Source organism: Zalophus californianus, chromosome 9 (assembly GCF_009762305.2).
Source record: "Zalophus californianus isolate mZalCal1 chromosome 9, mZalCal1.pri.v2, whole genome shotgun sequence".
Classification (NCBI taxonomy): domain Eukaryota; kingdom Metazoa; phylum Chordata; class Mammalia; order Carnivora; family Otariidae; genus Zalophus; species Zalophus californianus.
Genome location: NC_045603.1, coordinates 36058962 through 36078070, shown reverse-complemented (window position 1 = coordinate 36078070; position 19109 = coordinate 36058962). Strand labels below are relative to the sequence as shown.

At 39.0% G+C, this 19109-nt stretch overlaps 1 protein-coding gene across 3 annotated transcripts in view; it reads left to right on the top strand.

The window, feature by feature from the left end:
• The window catches only part of TMTC2 (transmembrane O-mannosyltransferase targeting cadherins 2), a 393066-nt gene that overhangs the window by 301174 nt on the left and 72783 nt on the right, over positions 1-19109 (top strand). For all 3 annotated transcript variants that reach the window (XM_035721804.1, XM_035721806.1, XM_035721805.1), the window contains one exon: positions 5104-5185. In XM_035721804.1, coding sequence (XP_035577697.1) covers positions 5104-5185 — 82 coding nt within the window. The remainder of the gene's footprint in view (positions 1-5103; positions 5186-19109) is intronic.

The window sequence follows — 19109 nt, the reverse complement described above, 5'->3', positions numbered from 1 at the left end:
ACTCCCACACTATGGAACAGGCTATATAAACTTTACTATTTACCTAACATGTGTAGGTTTTGTTGCTTCTAGTCAGAAGAGGGAGGACTTGACAAGGCCTAGTCCTAAGAATGATTTTTCCATGAGTTTAAATAATACTATCTGGTATCTATGTTTTTAATACTCAGTGTAGTGTTACAAGTAATATACTAATGCAAATATAATGTAAGGATATTGATAATCTCAAATCCCTAATCCCTGGATACAGGTGCAGCCCTTGTCCAGGGAAATGTCCATTCTCTCTTCTCATCCTGCTCACTCTCCCCGATCCCACAGCCACTGCTCCCAGATCCCACTGTGCTGTTCACGGTCCAACTGGTTAATTCTCAATATGAGAATGAACATGTGAACTAAATAACTAAGAAGTAACTATAAGCTGTTGAGTTATGTAAAGACAATAGTGATAGCCTATTTATTTTCTGGCTGGTTATATTTACACAATACTTGGATGGTTGTTGAAGGACAGGTAAAGTCTTATGGGAGCAATTTAGCAAATTAAATATCCGCTCCCCAAGCACTTTATATATGAAGGGACTTGGTCTAATATCTTAGAGTTCAGGTTGTATAATTAGCACGGTAGTAAGGACTCTTTTAAAAGTAATCGTATCATCACAATTAAGAGAAAAAGGAAATTACTAGCAGTTGGAGCCATCACAGAAAGCTTTATAGAAAATTGAGGCTCCGGTTAAGGCTTGAAGCAAAAAATGCATATGAACAAGTGAAAAAATGAGCAACATTACAGACTGGAAGAAATAATTAAGGGAAGACATAGGAGCTACAGGTAAGGCAGATGAGGAAATTGGCCTGATACAGTTGGGGAATTTATCCAGGAAGATTTGAGCTAGATTGTGGAAGATTTTGAAAATTAAATTGATTATTGAATAGAACGAGTGGAAGCTAGGAGCTATTAGAATATTTCTGAGCAAGGGTATAACCTAAAAACAGTTTCATTTAAGGAATATTAATCTGATGAAATGAGGTTTATTGAGTCAGGACATTTGAAATCAGCTGTCACCCTTTAGATGTGAAATGAGAGGGGCTTTTAGTTAAGGCAGGGGAAAGTGTTAAGAATGAGAAGCATTTTATAGAAAAATTGTGAAACTTAGTTTCTAGGGACACCTGCGTGGCTCAGTCCATCAAGCACCTGCCTTCGGCTCAGGTCATGATCCCAGGGTCCTGGGATCAAGTCCCGCATCGGGCTCCTTGCTCAGTAGGGAGCCTGCTTCTCCCTCTGCCTGCCGCTCCCCCTGCTTGTGTTCTCTCGCTCTCTCTCTCAGACAGACAAATACAATTTTTTAAAAAAAATGTTTAGTTGCTATCATGACAGGAAATTTGGAAAATGATTTTTAGATTTTGGTAATTAGAAACCAAATAGTGGCATTGAAGATGGAGGGAAGGATTCTTTTGAAAAGATAGAAGGATAAAATATTAAAGAATGTCAAGAGTTTTATATGACAGATCTGAAGCTAGTTATTTCCATATGATTTGTGATTTTTTTTAGCAGCCCTCCAAAATTGGTATTAATTATATTTACTTTCCCAAACGAGGAAAAAGAGATTCAGATGTGTTCCTAAAGATACTCAAAGTCACTCACACAGTTAAATAAGTAGAGTCAGCAAGATTCAAACACAGGCTTGTTGTCTCTGGGCCAGTTCTTTCAATGAGAATTGGAGAAATTGTTTGCCCACAGTGCTCTGTAACTAATTCCCCCGTTTTTTGGGTTATGTGTTCGTTATGTGCCTCTTGCAACTAGGACTCGAGGCCAAGCATGCTGTGTCGTTCACAGTTCCATCCCCGTTCCTTAGAGCTGTGCAAGGCGAACAGTAGGCCTTCAGTAAATAATTTTTAACCAACAAAATCCAAGGAACAAGCACATAAACAAGTCACAGAGATGGTGGTAGAAACTGAGCCTCCCAACTCACATTTCCCATATTTGTCACAGCTGACCACAGTCCCTTTTACTTGGTTTTCCGAACCACCACACATGTTCAGACATCAGCCAATATACAGAATGAGTAATGGTGCTTGATGCGAGGAGTTTGTACAACCAGTGGCTACTCCATAATGCTTCCTTGTAGAAAATGCTGACAAAATCTAAAAGCACCAAGAAAAACCTGCTGAGAAATGACTTTTTCTTCTCTACTTTAACTGCCATCTTTCCAAAACAATAATAGTTGAAAGGGTAAATTGGATTTAGCATAGTATTAACCTCCCAGTCACCATATTTCTTCCTAAGACCCAGTAATATATGTGTGTGGTTGGTTTATGCATTTGGTTGACTCTTGATTTTATATACTCTTGTGAGGATTTTATTTTCCTCCTCATCATTTGGCACTTGACTAAATAAATGGTGATCAAAGCAGAAAGATAGGTTTTTGCATGATGGTTTGGTACTCCCTTCCTAGAAAGAATGTTCTGGACTTTGATGTGTTTATTTTGCATCTAGGAGATGTTGGGACTCATTGCCTTTAATAACTTGGTCCACTGAGCAACCAGAGACCACTGCCCTTTGAAATCTGGTGCATGTTTTTAACGCTACATGCTATTGTTTTGCCAATGGACTACACACAAGCATTTTATAACCCCATTTACTGTGACATTGATAAATGAGCTAGTTTCTTCTCTACCCTGAAAAACTTAAGTGGAAGAAGGTTCACAGACCCTTTGTATCTTTATATATAACATTTGTACAGACTCTTTACAACGATAGTTTTCATTTTGCATCTTATCCTCTGCAAGTTCTTTGTACATCATTTTCTAATGATTTAAAGGCTGACCACATGTTTCTGAGACCGTGTATATAACAAAACGTATTCTTTGACATTCAAAATTCTGCATTCTATTGCCTACTGTGTGTGTGTGTGTGTGTGATAGTTAGCATTCATTAAAACTTACAATATATCTAGGTACTACAACTACTTTTTATGTTTCTGCCTCAGATAATCTAATTTTATGAAACAGATTTGATATCTTCTTTTTAAAATTAATATACTTTATCTTTAGAGCAGTTTTAGGTTTATAAAAAAGAATTGAGGGGTGCCTGGGTGGTTCAATCAGTTGGGCATCTGACTCTTGATTTTGGCTCGGATTATGATCTCAGGGTCATGGGGTCAGGCTCTTCGAGCGGCGCAGAGTCCGCTTGGGATTCTCTCTCTCTCTCTCTCTCTCTCCCTCTGCCCTTTCCCCCACTGTGCTTCCCCCCCCCCCCGCCAAATAAATAAATAAAATATTTTTAAAAAATTGAGCTAAAATGTCCCATATACTCCCTTACCCTCCTACCACCCTGCACAGTTTCCCTATTATTATCAACCTGCATTAGTGTTGTCTGTGAGTTTTGACAAATATATAATGACACGTATCCACTATTACTGTATCCTAGAGAATAGTTTCACTGCCCTAGAAATTCCCCGTGCTCCACCAATCTTCATTTTTATCATAGAGAACGTTACAGCTACGAGATGATACAATTTTCTAAGGGTCACGTGGCTGTGCCAGTGGGGAAGCTGTTCTGTCTGCCTAGAATCCATGATATGAACTTACACATTATACTGCCTGATTCACTACAGTTATTTAATTACTTTAATTCTAACTTTGTAAGATTCTTGCTAAGTCTTACTAACTTCATGAAAGTATGGTACGTGTGGGGAGCATTGTGCCTGTGCTTTCCTTTTTTTTCCTCTGAAGTTAAAATGTTATGAGAAGCATGGCAGGCAATTAAAATTTTAATTATTGGGTATTTAGTGAGACTTGTGATTTCAAGAGAAGTTACTGACTGGTGAAGTATTAGTAAAATGAAAGAAGAAATGAAGATGTCTGTTGTCTGCCGTCTCTTACAGACGGTGGAAGCTGTATGTAGGCTGGGTCCTACTGGGGAGAGTAATGGCGAATAAAGGATGTAGCGACAGTGAATTTTTTAAATGAGTGAATGAACAATAGGGAAGGGGTAGATGGAGAAATGAGTCGAAGTTGAATGGTGGGATGTAGAATATTAGGTTAATCACCTACCTCTACCTTTGCAAGATTTATCTCTGTAACAGTGTTTAAAAAATACATCTGAAGAAAGAGAAAAACATTGCTTGAAGTTCCCATGATAGATAGTGTATAAATTAGAAGGAACAAGGAGATAAGATGAGTTCTCTTTACTCTAGCCCATGACTTCTGGACTCGTCCACCACCCAGTGCCTCGCTGCCACTCAGACAACATAGCTCTTCTTTCCAGCCTTGTAGGGCAAGACAGACTTGCCCCAGGAAGGTTCTTCTTGGGGCTCTTCTCCTACCTCAAGCCACCCCTTTGTGTTACTCTGTAGGCAATTTTAGTTCAGAAGCTATAACACAGTAAAGAACATAGTTTTAGGATCTGGCAGGACTCATGTTGTTTCATGAAAAGTCAGTTGCCTACAAGCCTTTTCCCCTACTTTTTGCTTATTTTCTTCTGGGGATGATGGTAATGTTTACTTAAAATTAAAACTGTAGCTAGGAAGAAGCGGTAACTTTAGATTAAATCCTGGTTTAGGCGTATTTTAGTCCCTAACGGCATCAGCAAAGATAAGCAGTCGTTGCGTTTGGTATTCAACAGACTGTGACTTAGTGTCTTCATATGTAAAGTGGGAGCCATTAGGACAAAATCATCTTAAAAGCCAAAATGCTCCAAATTCTTGACAAGGAAGAAGAAATGAAGAGGAAACAAATGGAAGGGAGAAAACAAAATAGAAAATGAAAATGGTGTTTTCCACCATTCCTTAAAACTATCTCATCCTTTTGGTTTTCGTGAAACCCTTTTTTCCCTTTTTTTTCTCTTGCCTTCCTGGCCTCTTCTCCGATCTCTCTGATGAACTCACTCTCACTGTCTTTTCTTCTAATCTTGGTGTTTCCCAGGATTCTGACTTCAGTCTTGTCTCTCAGCATACTCTCCTTGGTCATCCTTGTTTAGACAAAAACAAAACACTTTTTTGTGTGTGTGATGATTGCTAAGTAGACATCAGTCTACTTACTTCATTTGGGCCCAGGAGGTAAAGAATCCTTCATGATCTACTGCTGAATCATCCATTTTCTCTGTTTTTCAAGGGTCGTAAGAGTGAGGCTGAAAAGTTCTTCTTGAAGGCTATTGAGCTGGATCCCACCAAAGGAAACTGTTACATGCATTATGGTGAGTGGTTGATAGTTTTTTCCACGTCCCCCACATTTATTGTTAATGTTGCTATGAGATTTAGGATTTGCTGGCAAAGAGCATTTTGAGAGGGCATGGACTTCATTGTTGCAGTTTTCGCCCCATTCAAAGCAGCCATGTTATCGAGGGCTATGCATTATAGTTTCCATTAGTAATTTTCATAGGACTTCAGTGGGGAGAGCCATTTTCACGGTTGTTTCTTTCAAGTCCAATGTGAGATGTAAATAAGGTCTCATCAGGAAAGCATCCTGCTCCTTGCCTGATGCCTGGTATGGAACCAGAATATTTGCTCTCTTGTATTTGTAAATGATAATATATTGTTCATTGACCATATAATTTTGAAGGTTTGGAGGTTTACATTTTGACTACAGAATCTTGCTTTCTGGAAAACAGAAATGTCCCCAGGCCCCTAGATACCTGAGATTGGGGTCAAGGATAAACCATAAATTGTGTAAAAGATGTATTTCTCATTCAGGTTAGCCTTGGCCTTAATCAGTCCAGAATGAACTTACATAACAACTCTGTGTCACACTCTACTCTATCATTAGTAATGAGTCATATGTTAAGTGAGGTGAAGTATATAGCTGGTTTGGTGTTGGGTAAGATGTACTTATTTCTATCAGATTTGTAGTTGGCATGGCTTTCAAGGAACCAAAAAGCATTTAATTTTCCTGATCCTCTGGCGGGGGTGGGGAATGATGTTTTGACCACTCTTGGCTTTGATGTGTTATTATCACATAGTAAACTGAAAGATGGATGGTGGTTAAATCTTGAAGAAATAAAACTAATATCCTTTTTTATTTTATTTATTTTAATTGTTTTTATTAATATGTTATGTTAATCACCATACATTACATCATTAGTTTTTGATGTAGTGTTCCATGATTCACTGTTTGTGCATAACACCCAGTGCTCCATGCAGAACGTGCCCTCTTTAATACCCATCACCAGGCTAACCCATCCCCCCACCCCCCTCCCCTCTAGAACCCTCAGTTTGTTTTTCAGAGTCCACTAATATCCTTCTTAAAGTTAAGTCTTTCTTCCATTTTACAACTGGTAAAACAAAATTCAGTGACAGGCTGTGAGTGTGAAAAAAATGGAAAAAGTAAAATGGAGGATACACTTTACCAACCACAAGTCCATTTGTTTATTTACATTTTGCATATATGTTTATAAATCTCGGGTCGTAATGCTTTATCTTTCCAGCATAACGCAGCCTATAATTTCACACTGGCTATTGCATAACTAGTCCGGATTTTGTTTCACAATGCAGTGTTATTGCCTGTTAAGTTGGCAGTCAACTAATTTAAGTTTGCTGCAGAATTTATTTTATTTTTACAGGATTTCTCATATGAAATATTTTAAATTAGATTTTCTCATGCATACTATTTTGGGCACCCCTACTGTGCATTAAAGTAGGTCCATGATTATTTTCCCTGAGTGCTAAAGAACCTCTTCTTCTTATTGCATCTTTTGAAGTAGAATTTTTTTTCCCTGTTTGCCTTCTACATTTCCTTTACCTCAAACTAATTTTACTTAATACATCTTCTAATATTGTTCCCATAATTTTATGATATGCTTTAGGTTTTTCACAGTTGATTCCTTTACATTTCATTGTTGCTTCATTTGAATTGCGATGGGAGAAAAAGCACCGTTGTGTTCATTTTAAGAGTTTGTCTCATTATTCTGACTTGTCTGTCTTTACCCATTTCTATTGTTTTATTTATTATTTTTTTATATGACATTATCCTCCCGATTTTTTTTTTCCAGTGTTGGTGGTAGAGAGAAATTTTTGGGTTTAGTTTTATCAGAAAGTACAACAAATCCTTTACTGTATAGGTTATTTGATAATAGTGATAATACACATTCTGTAACTGTATGTGTAAAAACAGTTTCTTCTTAGCACTCCTGGATTATTTTAAAGTTTTTAGCACACAGACACTATGAAAAGTACATGTATTTTCAGTGGGAGGAATGACTACATAATTCCCTATAATTTTATGAAATAGTTTCAATACTTTTTCTCGTTCTGGAATGGGAAATAAAAAAGACTCAAGATGAAGCATCAAGAAGTAGTAGGTAAGACAAAATAATCTACAAATGGACAGGAAGCCCATGACTGAGTGCTTGATATTCCTGTCTGACTGTGCTCATGTTATAAAAAATGTACCTTTAATTTGGGGGAAATCTACTTCCAATAACTGAATTTTAGAACTGGAAAGTTCTTTTAAATGGTCTGATATAATCCTGTTTGTACTTATAAACAAATAAGTACAAGTACAAGTACAAATAAGTTGACTGAAGCCTAGAGAAATGAAATTGGCTTCTCCAAGTTAGCTCTGTCAAATAAATAAATAAAATCTTAAAAAAAAAAACAAAAGTAACTAACCTTTGGGTCCCTTGAGAACTGCCATTGACTTTTCTTCTCTAATGTATGTTCCATCTCCCCATCCACAACATGGGGAGATACCCAAGCAGATATGCAGGTAGGTAAGTAGGTAGATACTTTTGATTAGTACGTGCTTCTATGCAGTTTTAGAATGTCAAATGCGTATAATCATAATTCAGCTTCAAAAAGTTTAGGGAAGGATTTTTATTTCATTTTAATGTGTATACAGTGTGTCTGATGGTGCAAGGTACTGTTCTGTTTTCAGAAAGTGAGTAGTGCTATGTACGGAATAAATAGGGCGATGCCATTTTAAAAAGGTGATGTGGTGGGAAGTGGGGTGCTTCTTGACAGCAAGTAGCAAGGAGAACATTTATAAAGAGGTGATATTTGAAATCTGTAAGTGTGAACCAGCTATTTGAAGAGCCAGGTAAGAGTATTTCAGATAGAAAAGACGAAGTTCAGAGGCCGAAGGCAAGAGCAAGCTTGTGATCACAGCAGAGAAAGAAGGCAAATGTGACTGGATTATATTGAACGAGATGGGAAAGTGGGAGGAGATGAGACTGGAGAGAAAGCAGAGCAGAGCCCGTGGGGTTTTATCCACCAAGCTAAGGAGTTTGCATTTTCTTCCTAGGGCAAAGGAAGGGACCGTGTGGAGAAGACAGGATTAGGGAAAGGTCTAGGGGAACTCATGCTATGTTTTAGTCAAGAGAAGATAATTTAGACTTAGTTGTGGGAATGTAAATTTTTATATTGAAAGTATATACTTACCTTCTTTAGAAAATTCTAAGATAAGTGAGAATGGAGAGACCTGATTTCCATTTTTGTACCATCAATATCTAGCATATCGTCCTACTCATGGTAATGTGCAGTAAATGTTGGTTGAGCTCAGTTAGAGATGTTCTCCATTTTAGAATTGAATGTAAGTTCCAAAATAGACTAAAAGGTTGTTCCATTAGCATTTTTACTACTTCTTGTCCAAGAAGATACATAATATGATTCCTATCAGTTCTCTGTCATCTTACTAGTTATGGATATTCTTAGGATATTTATACCCACGATTGAACGAATAATAATACTTCCTCAGCTTAAAAACAAATGTTTAAGTAAAATATTCATGTTGTTTTGTGTCTTTTTTTTCCCAATACTTTTGCAAGTGCCCATGAAAATGCCAGCGTGGGTGAGTTTTGTTCTATTGGAAATTCACTCTCCTGGGTGTTGATGTGCTTTTGATTTGCTTGTTAATAATACACAAGACTTCGAAAATACCATCCATTTGGGACTAGACAGAGGGAAGTATAAAATCTATATTGACTACAATGACTATTAGAAGGAAGTGTTTAAAAGCACTCTCAGTTGGGACGTCTGGGTGGCTCAGTCGGTTAAGCATCTGCCTTCAGCCCCGGTCATGATCCCAGGGTCCTGGGATCGAGTCCCGCATAGGACTCCCAGCTCAGCAGGAAGCCTGCTTCTCCCTCTGCTGTTCTCCCTGCTCGTACGCTCCCGCACGCAAGCTTTCTCTCTCTCTGACAAATAAATAAAATCTTTTTTTAAAAAAAGTACTCTCAGTTACTTGTATTTTTAATCCACTAGTTTTTTTTGTTTTTGTTTTTGTTTTTTGAGGAAGGGACGTGTGGAAGATTGTCTTTTTTTCTTCAGGTTGGCTTGCAACAAAGAAAGCTAAATAGAACTGGTTCAGTTAGTTTGTTAAAATGTAGGGCTTTCTGGTACCTATATTCTCTGGGATTAAGATTCCTTATCTATAAAGTGTGAAAGAGTTGATGTGGACTTTCAAAATGTTTTTGTATATTAAGATTTCATGTTGTTGCTAATATATACTGTTTCTCACTGATCTTGCATCAAAAATTTTAAAGAATTTGTAGTAAACAGGTTTCAGACTATGGTATCAGTAATATTATAATGTTACATTCATATGTCCTCAAGCTTCCAGTGTATCTCATGTCCGTATGAAACAAATCATGTGAAGTCTTTATGGAATTTACTCTATAAATGTTGATGATGAGAATTTGGTGCCTTGATGTGTCATGTGGGCCTGTAATTCAAGGGATTCTCCATGGTTTTCCCAGTGGCTCCAGTGGAAAGCTTCTGCCAAAAGAATAAAAGTCAAGACAGGAAGTCTCTCTCTCTCTCTTTTTTTAAGAATTAGTGGGAAAACCAATCTTTTTTTTAAAGATTTTGTTTATTTATTTGACAGAGAGAGAGCAAGAATAGGAGCACAGGCAGGGGGAGTGGGAAAGGGAGAAGCAGGCTTCTCGTGGAGCAGGGAGCCCAATGTGGGGCTCGATCCCAGGACCCTGGGATCGTGACCCGAGCCGAAGGCAGACGCTTAATGACTGAGCCACCCAGGCTCCCCAGTAGGAAAACCATTTTGTCAGAGTATATTATAATTTTTTCCTTATGTGCATAGTAGTAAATTTTATGTAAATTGAAACAACTTAAGTCAATATGCATTTGTTAGGAGACACGTACTATGTATAAATCTGGGCAGATGGGAATTCATTAGTTATTAAGGACAAAAGCATAAAAAGTGAAAAGGAAGCAGATTGTGATAAATGCTTTTGAGAAGTACACTTTTATGTAGACCTTGGATGGTTTCTTCTTTTCCTATCAACCTCTAACTGTATGTTTTTAAGAGTTACGCCTTTAGCCTCATTTTCTTTATTACAGTTACACTCTCTGGGTGAAGTTGTTCATTCCAGAGGTTCAGCTGTATAGTGATGAGTCCTGAACTTCTTTGTCCCACTCAGTATTTATCAAGCTAGTTGTAGGGAGACAACAGGGAACAAGACAGGCTGTAGTTCAGCTTCCAAACTGGTGAGGGAGGCACATGTTGTAAAAATGATCATTTAATTTTAGTTACAGTTGATTTTATAAAGGAGTATAATGAAGGGGCCTTGATTTGGGGGGCTGGGGTGCAGGAGAACTATGCCTGATGAACTTACACATAAATTATATTTGAGTAAATAGTAGTTCACCAGAAAAAATTATAGATATGAGGGGATACATTGGAGAACAATAAAGCAGAGAAAGTGCTTGATGCAGAAGGCACAGCATATGTCTGGAGGAGAGTTCAAGGGCAGAACTAGGACCATAGCTAGAAACGCTGAAAAGATATATTCTGGTTCCATAGGAGGAACATAATAATTTATGAGAACTGCCAGCTTATGAAATGAATGCCCATTGAAGATTTTTCAGCTGTGGGTTTATAAGGATGCTAGAAAGAATTCAAGCACCGGGAGTGGAAGAGGACTGATCCAGACAACCATGAAATCATTTCTAATGTAAAGGAGCAGTCATTTTGTCCTTCTTCCTCTTGAGCCCATGGAGAAGTGTAGACTTTTTAAAATTGTAATTATCTGGATTATTATTTGGCTCTACTTACCAATTTTACAAATCTGAAAATGTGTTACTACATTTATCCTGATCTTTCTCGATCACTATGTAACTCCTCTGAGGTAGGAATAGAGCTCAACTCCATTTGACTGAAATAATGGAAGTTCAGAATTTCTAAGTGATTCTCTGGATCAGAAATTTTCAACATACATAGTGGGAAAAGAACTTGAAAAGTCCAGGTCTTTCGACTTCTAAGTCCAGGACTTCCTATTATTAATATTATAGTCTGTATGCAGGATGCTCTTAAATTTCATTTTAAAAAGTAGGTCTTGGGGTGCCTGGGTGGCACAGGCAGTTAAGCATCCAACTCTTGATTTCAGCTCAGGTCCTGATCTCAAGGGCCGTGAGATCAAGCCCTGCATCAGGCCCCACACTCAGCAGAGTCTGCTTGAGATTCTTTCTCCCTCTCCCTCTGCCCCTCCCGCTCATGCTCTCTCTCAAATAAATAGTAAAATAACTCTTAAAAAAAAAAAAATAAAGTAGGTCCGGGTAGAAATTGTTAAAATGTTATATTCGATATTTCGTCAGTGAACACTGAAAGGGGAAGTTAAAAACATGTGATAGGTCAAATTGGTAAGAGGTCTGTAGTTATTTTTTTATTATCATAGTGAAAGCTAGTCAGAAGATGGCAATGAACTGGGGTTGATTGTGTTGTAACATTTTATTTTAATCACTTCATAAACTCCAAGAGTAATTAAAAAATTAAATAATGAACTAAATAATGGTATTTCCTTGATTTAAAATGAAAATACATTTTTGGGTTTTGCAAAATTTCATTGAGATACAATTATGTTTAATGCTTAAGACCAAAATATTTTATTAAAATATCAGTATTTGTGTCCCTTTATTGCTTCAAAGACAGCACAGTTGACAGATGTATAATTAGAACATGATATTTCTTTTCTTTTTTTTCTTAAGATTTTATTTATTAATTTGACAGAGAGAGACACAACGAGAGAGGAAACACAAGCAGGGGGAGTGGGAGAGGGAGAAGCTTCCTGCCAACCAGGGAGCCCGATGCGGGGCTCGATCCCAGGACCCTGGAATCCTGACCTGAGCCGAAGGCAGACACTTAACTGACTGAGCCACCCGGGCACCCCGAGAACATGCTGTTTCTAAATGTCATTCCAAACTGTTTCATTTCTTACCTATGATTTTTTATTTTATTTTATTTTATTTTAAGATTTTATTTATTTATTTGACGGAGAGAGACACAGCGAGAGGGAACACAGACAGGGGGAGTGGGAGAGGGAGAAGCAGGCTTCCCGCAGAGCAGGGAGCCCGATGTGGGGCTCGATCCCAGGACCCTGGGATCATGACCTGAGCCAAAGGCAGACGCTTAACGACTGAGCCACCCAGGTGCCCCATGATTTTTTATTTTTAAATTTGCCGTTATTACAATGTGTCTAATAGGTTAATATTGAATCTTTTTAATCTTAACACCTGTGTATATTTTATGTAAGATATTTTTGCAAGCCTTTTAGAATTAAAACTTTATCGTGACTAGAAAGGGAAAACCAGGAAAGAGATTCTTTAAGCTTGTAAGCAAAGAATAAAGGAAAAATTAAAGGATTAATGTATTTCCAAAAGAAATACAGTTAAAAGACAAACAGTTAAGTGATAGGAAATAATTTCCATTAAATCACAAGATAAAACATGTCTACTTAAGACATGAGAAGTTGTAAAACTACAAGGAAAACAGAATATAAAGACCAAGGGATATGAACAAATAATTCCGCAAAGAGGAAGTATAACAGATTTTAAAAGATAGGTAAATATAGAATTTCATTAGAAATAAAGAAATTCACTTTCAAATAAAAACATATGCCCTTAAGTTACTCTAGCATTTATTCTCAGTAATTCTCATGAAAATATATGTTAAGAAAATATTTTTTCTATGTTTAAGATTATCAACAAAAGGTAGTAATTGGAGCACAGGTCAAAAATGGAAAAGCATCTAAATGCTTGAAAAAGGGAAATGATTAAATAATTTAGTGTTATTTCCATTTGATGAAATATTTAACATCCTAATAAGAGAGACAACTGCCTATGTTATTGTACAGGAAGAGTGATTAAATTTTACAAAATAACTACATCATTAGAAATGCAAAGCAAGGGCGCCTTGGTGGCTCAGTCAGTTAAGCATCCAACTCTTGATTTTGGTTCAGGTTATGATCTCAGGGTTGTGAGATCAAGCCCCATGTCAGGCTCTGTTCTGGGCGTGGACCTGCTTGGGATTCTCTCTCTCCCTCTGCCCCTCCCCACTCCACACACACACACTGTCTCGAGAGGGGGGGAAAAAAAAAAGAAAAAAGAAAACCGAACAAGCTATGTTAATAATAGATGTTTTAGCTTTTTGGACTCTTGCAGCCTTTTTTGGGGGGGGGGGCAACAGGTTTAATTTCTATTTTATATTTTCCTTAATAAGTACATTATGAAGGAATATATACTTGATAAAATGTGAAAGAATAAATGTCTTAAAATATTTTCAGATAGTTTGTAGAAAAGATATCAGGAAAATTATAGTAAACAGGTAATTATCCAACAATTATTTAACTGAACTCAACATGTAAAATTTAAGATGTAAAAATTAGAAAGGAATAAAAAGAGAAAGGCATCTTGCCTGAATTCTCTATTAAATACCATATTTCCATGATGAATTCATCAAATATAACAATAACACAAGCATTTACTTAGGACTTTTGTGTCCTGAGAAATTCTCATGGAATTTTCATTTAAAGCCCCACAAAAGCCAAGTGGGGAGGTTACCTGACTGGCTCTATTTTACAGATGAGGAAAGCAAAGTCAAGCTGTAAGGTAAATTCCCCAAGATTTCAGTGCCAGGTAATACTAGAGGCAGCATTTGAACCAAGGCACCCCTACTGTCTCTTAATCAGTATAAGAGATTAACAGAGATATTTTCCATCCACATGTGCTCTATTGGTAGGTTTATTGATATATAAAATATGTATCAAATACACTGAAAGTTGGGACTCACTCCCCCTCCCCTTTTTTTATTACCATCACCTTAGGTGTTAGGATTTCATCATATGGATTTGGGGAGGGCACGAACATTCAAACCATAGCACCTACCGTATTTTATCATAACTCTTAAAAAAAAAGAATACTATTAATACTATTACTATAAAATACACAATGATTATAAGATGTTTCACAATATTAGATGATTAAATCAATTGAAGTAATATGGTAATGACCTGACTCCAGTGTTTTGAGAATTTACATGAAGGAAAGTGTCTGGTGTCATGCTGGGCACGTCTGTGCTCATTAATGCTAGTGCTATTATTAAAGCTCAGTGTTCAACAATTATGTCTCTGCACCAATGCTGGGTATTTTTGTGTATCTTTTGTTGTTTCAGTAACGCAACACTGTGCAGAAATAATGTTGTCCCTATTTTACAGACGTGGGGTTTAAGGTGTCAAGAGTGTACGTGACAATACTGAAGGCCCAGCAAGTTGGCAGAGGAAGGATTTGAACCTCCTTGGACTCTTAGGCCTGTGATATGTTTATGGTTTGCCTTGTGCTTTTAAAGGTATACTCTTACCAAATGTAAGCCTGGTGGGTCCCCAATGGTGGCAAAGCCCCAGAATGCTGAGGTTTTGGAGGACTGCTGGTGGAGAAACCCATGGAGCTCTCAAAATCATGTACTTAGAAGCATCGGGAAGGAAGGGCAGCTTGAGGTCATCAAAGACGCGGAGAGAGCCTGAAAGGTACAGAGGCAGAGAAGGAGCTCATGTAAAGAGGAGTGAAAAGAAAAATAAGACAGGGCACCAGACCTCACCCCGCCCAGCGTACTGACATTTTCTCATTTACTCTTTCCGATAACACAGCCAGGTTATCCCCGTTAGCAAAGTGAAGAAACTGTGGCTCCAGTGGCCCGTGCTCTTGAGATTCCTGCACTGCGTGCAGTGCCCCCCATGAAGAAAACGGCCCATCAGTATTTTTTTGCAATAAAAGAATGACTAGAGAAGCATTTACTGACCTTTAGTTAGTTTTACCCTTTCCTTTTCTCATCTCTGTTTCCAGTTTTCGCATGGGAATAGAGTCCACTTTGTTTTAAACTTACAACTACATGATGCAGTTAAGTACTGTCTTAGTTCATTTGGGCTGCTGCAACCACATAGCGTATATGGGTGGTTTAGGAACAAGAGAAATTTGCTTCTTACAGTTCTGGAGGTTGCAAGCCCAAGATCATGGTGCGGGCAGATTGAGCGTCTGGTGAGGCCTGCTTCCCCACTGATGGTCTCCTTACTGCTCCCTCCCATGATGAAGGGGCAAGGTAGCTCTCAGGGCTCCTTTTATCGGGACATTAATCCCATTCATGAAGGCCCCTGATTTCAAAACATGAACTGGGGGTGGGGGAGGGGGAGAGGCACAAACATTCCGACTATAGCAACAATTTACATATACGTGTTCTTTTGACTCTGTGTAGGACACCAGAAGCCACAAAGGCAAGATGCTAAGGACTGAGTTAAACTTCAGATTAGGGAGTAGAGAGTGCAGTGGGTTTGGAATGCGGCTCTCCCAGCCCCTCTGTCCATTACTCCTTGAGCAGGGTCTACCTTTTGCTAGCCGCTTGTTCCTCAGTTTCTTAATCTGGAGATGATTGCACCTGCTTCAGGTTGTGAGGATTCGTTTACAATTTTATAAAATAACTAGCATGTCATACATGCTCAATAACTTGTAACAATGGCCATTTATTGTTTTTAAAGTATAATAGAACCCATAATCATATCTTAGAGAATGAACGAATCATATAGAAAAGTTTTTCAATAAGGTATATGAAAAAGTGACAGAAATTAGGGGAAGAGGAGACAATAAAAATCTAGATATTAAGGAAAAGGAATCGGTATCCATCAACATGCAGACAGAAAGAGAACGGAAAAGGAGTAATTGCTTGCAAGAAGAATAAATATTGTAAGTAACAAATGACTGGGAACAGAGAGAGAGGGGAGAGAGGGAAAAAAGCAAGGCAGGCAGAGGGAAAAAAAGAGATACTGTTTTTCCAGTCTTAGCTATTTAGATTTAGCAATTGAATGCACTTTGAGATTCTTGTTTATGTTCTGCCTTCCACTTAATTGAAAACAATTGTTGCTGAAGTTTTCTACCCTGTCGTTAACTCTTGTGTGCCTCAGTGACACATCTGTAAATGAACAGCTCCGAAGAGCCCGTTGAGGGCGCCTGGGTGGCTCAGTTGGTTAAGCGACTGCCTTCGGATCAGGTCATGATCCTGCGGTCACGGGATCGAGTCCCGCATCGGGCTCCCTGCTCAGCAGGGAGTCTGCTTCTGCCTCTGATCCTCTTCCCTCTCATGCTCTCTATCTCTCTCTCTCTCATTCTCTCAAATAAATAAATAAAATCTTAAAAAAAAAAGAAGAAGAGCCCGTTGAGATGGTGTTGGAGGGCAAGGAGATGACTCAGAGCTCTTTTGAGGAAGAGGAAGAGGGTGTGAGCATTTAGCCCCACCCTCTCGCATTCTCATTATCCCCCGAGTTAGTCCCAGAGGCACACTCCCTTCCTTACTGGCTTCTCCTGTGTTTGAGCCTCAGGTCTACCTCATCCCTTTCCGTACAATGCCCTTGTCTAGGAATGACACTACTCGTCTCTGTATCTTTGATTAGGTCCTGTCCTCATCCAGTTATGTCTTCCCCTTCATCTTTAGGTGGTAAAACTCCTCAGGTTGAAACCTAGCGTGGACTTGTTTTCTTTATACAGTGCGCTTGATCTCTGTTAAATCTCTCTATTACTCACCCCTATAGTGGGTTGTGCTGTTCCTCCCTCTCTGCCCCTCCCCCCACTCTTTCTTTCCCTAATGTCTTCTCTTCGCTTCCTCTCCAGTCCCCCTCTTGTCCTCCTTGCCTCCCTCTACTTCCCACTCTCCATGTGACGGTCTTCATAACTCTCTCAATGCTTTTCTGGCATCTCCTAACCCTTTTGGAAAGAGTCAGGGGGGAAATAATTGCAATAAAGCATCCCTAGCCTTCCTGACCTCCTTTCTGCTTGGGCACAGAGCCCTGGCCTGCTGCTGTTCCTCTAATCTCCTTTGTGGTAGGCACCTTCCTTGCCACATGTCCAATTCAGGGCAAGTTTTTGGTCTCATGTTCATATAGGGACAGACCTGGGTCCTCCTAACCTCAAAATGAGCCGTCTGGATTGCTCTCCTGGGCATCCTTTTCTTGTTCATTTGGCCCGCCTGTTTTCTTGGCCAGTCACTACCGCACATTTATCACATTGGGTTTGTCTCAATAAACCAGAGCTGTTATTCAATCAAGCTGCCAAGAGCACAGAAACACAAAGCAACAAAACTAATAGAAGGGAAGGGAAGAGAGATTGGTTTTACGTATTTTTTTAAAGATTTACTTATTTATTAGAGAGAGAGAGAGAGAGAGAAAGCACGCATGAGAGCAGGGGGAGGGACAGGGGGAGAAGGAGAGAGACAATCTCACGCAGAGCCTGACCAGGGCTCAATCTCATGACCCTGAGATCATGACCTGAGCTGTAATCAAGAGTCAAATGCTTAACTGTTTAACGGACCAAGCCACTCAGGTGCCCTGAGAGAGATTGGTTTTAATGAGTAAGAGCAGGGGCACCTGGCTGGCTCAGTTGGTAGAGCATGTGACTCTTGACCTCAAGGTCATGAGTTTGCGTCTCATGTTGGGTGTAGAGATTCCTTTAAAAAGGAAAAAAAACGGAGGTGCACCTGGGTGGCTCAGTTGGGTAAGCATCTGCCTTCAGTTCAGGTTATAATCCCAGGGTCCTGGGATCAAGCCCCCTCATCGGGCTCCCTGCTCAACATGGAGCCTCCCTTGTGCTCTCTCTTGCTCCCTCTTTCTCTCTCTCTCTCTATCTCAAATAAAGAAATAAAATCTTAAAAAAGAGTAAGAACATACCTAAAGATGCAAGGGATTCTCAGAAAGACATTCAGCAAGCCTCCCTTCAGAGAAGCAAAAGAGATGATTCCCCTCCCTATTTTTAATCCTCCCAGGCCTAATTGGCATACATTAACAACCCCTCTTTAGCAGCACCTCCTTTAGACAGGTGGTCTAAATCCTGAGCATTGCATCATCCCCTACCCTGTCTCATCAGGAGTATATTACTCACCTTCCTTAGTAGGAACACTCTGCAAAGGGCTTGCTTCAGTTCTACCTTACCCACCTGTCTTGTTAACATGAGATGTCACCAAAATCAGCCCAAGTATTTCCACCATCTTCCAGGCTTTTTTCCCACTTCAATCATCTGAATCTTTGAAAAAGTTTAGACAAATGCTTCTGGCTATTCTTTTGCATGACCTGGCTGCTGATTTTATGAGCAGAGCCACTGTGTGAAAATTCAAGTGGTACCCTTACTCGTGCCCTTTACTCTGTGTATATTCAATTTTAATTATAAGTTGAACAAAACCAAATATTTACCTCCATCCAGATATGATGCACTTAGCCTGTGAGACCTTGTGTCTCCTCAAGTCTCCTGAAACTGATTATATCCATTTTGTGGTTAAACTCTCTCCATAATCTCCTCTTTCCTCTACTAAGTTCGAACTGTTTCAAGGAGAAGTGCTGCGCTTATCTTCCCCGTCCTCCACTGCAAGTATCACTACATCTTATGTGTATTTGGCACAATATACATTTCTTGGGTTGGATATGTTAATCTATAGTTTCTTCTTTTTCCCAGACTATTGAATTTATTCCAAAGTACAATGGGATATAATAGATTTTAGCCAAATTGCACAGTTTGGACTGTTCTGGAATTAAGGTATCTTTGAAGGCATGATTGATGTCTGGATTATTTGTCATATTCCAAGGGAAATTCAGAGATCTAACACCAGGGCTGCTATGTTGCCTGTATTCCAGAGGCACTGTTCATAGAGACCTCACGGTGAGTGGCAACCTTGGCAATTTTGCAATACTCAGCATGTTGTGGCCATTTACTGCAGCCCTGCCTGAAATCACTCTGAGGTGAGAGGATATGAATAGGCAAGTGCCTCCTGACAACCAGTGCTGGCTAGATTCTAGCTTGCTCTTGCAGATGAAGAAAGTAGCCACATGGGGATATAGGCGATTCAGTCCCATTACTGAATGTGTAGTT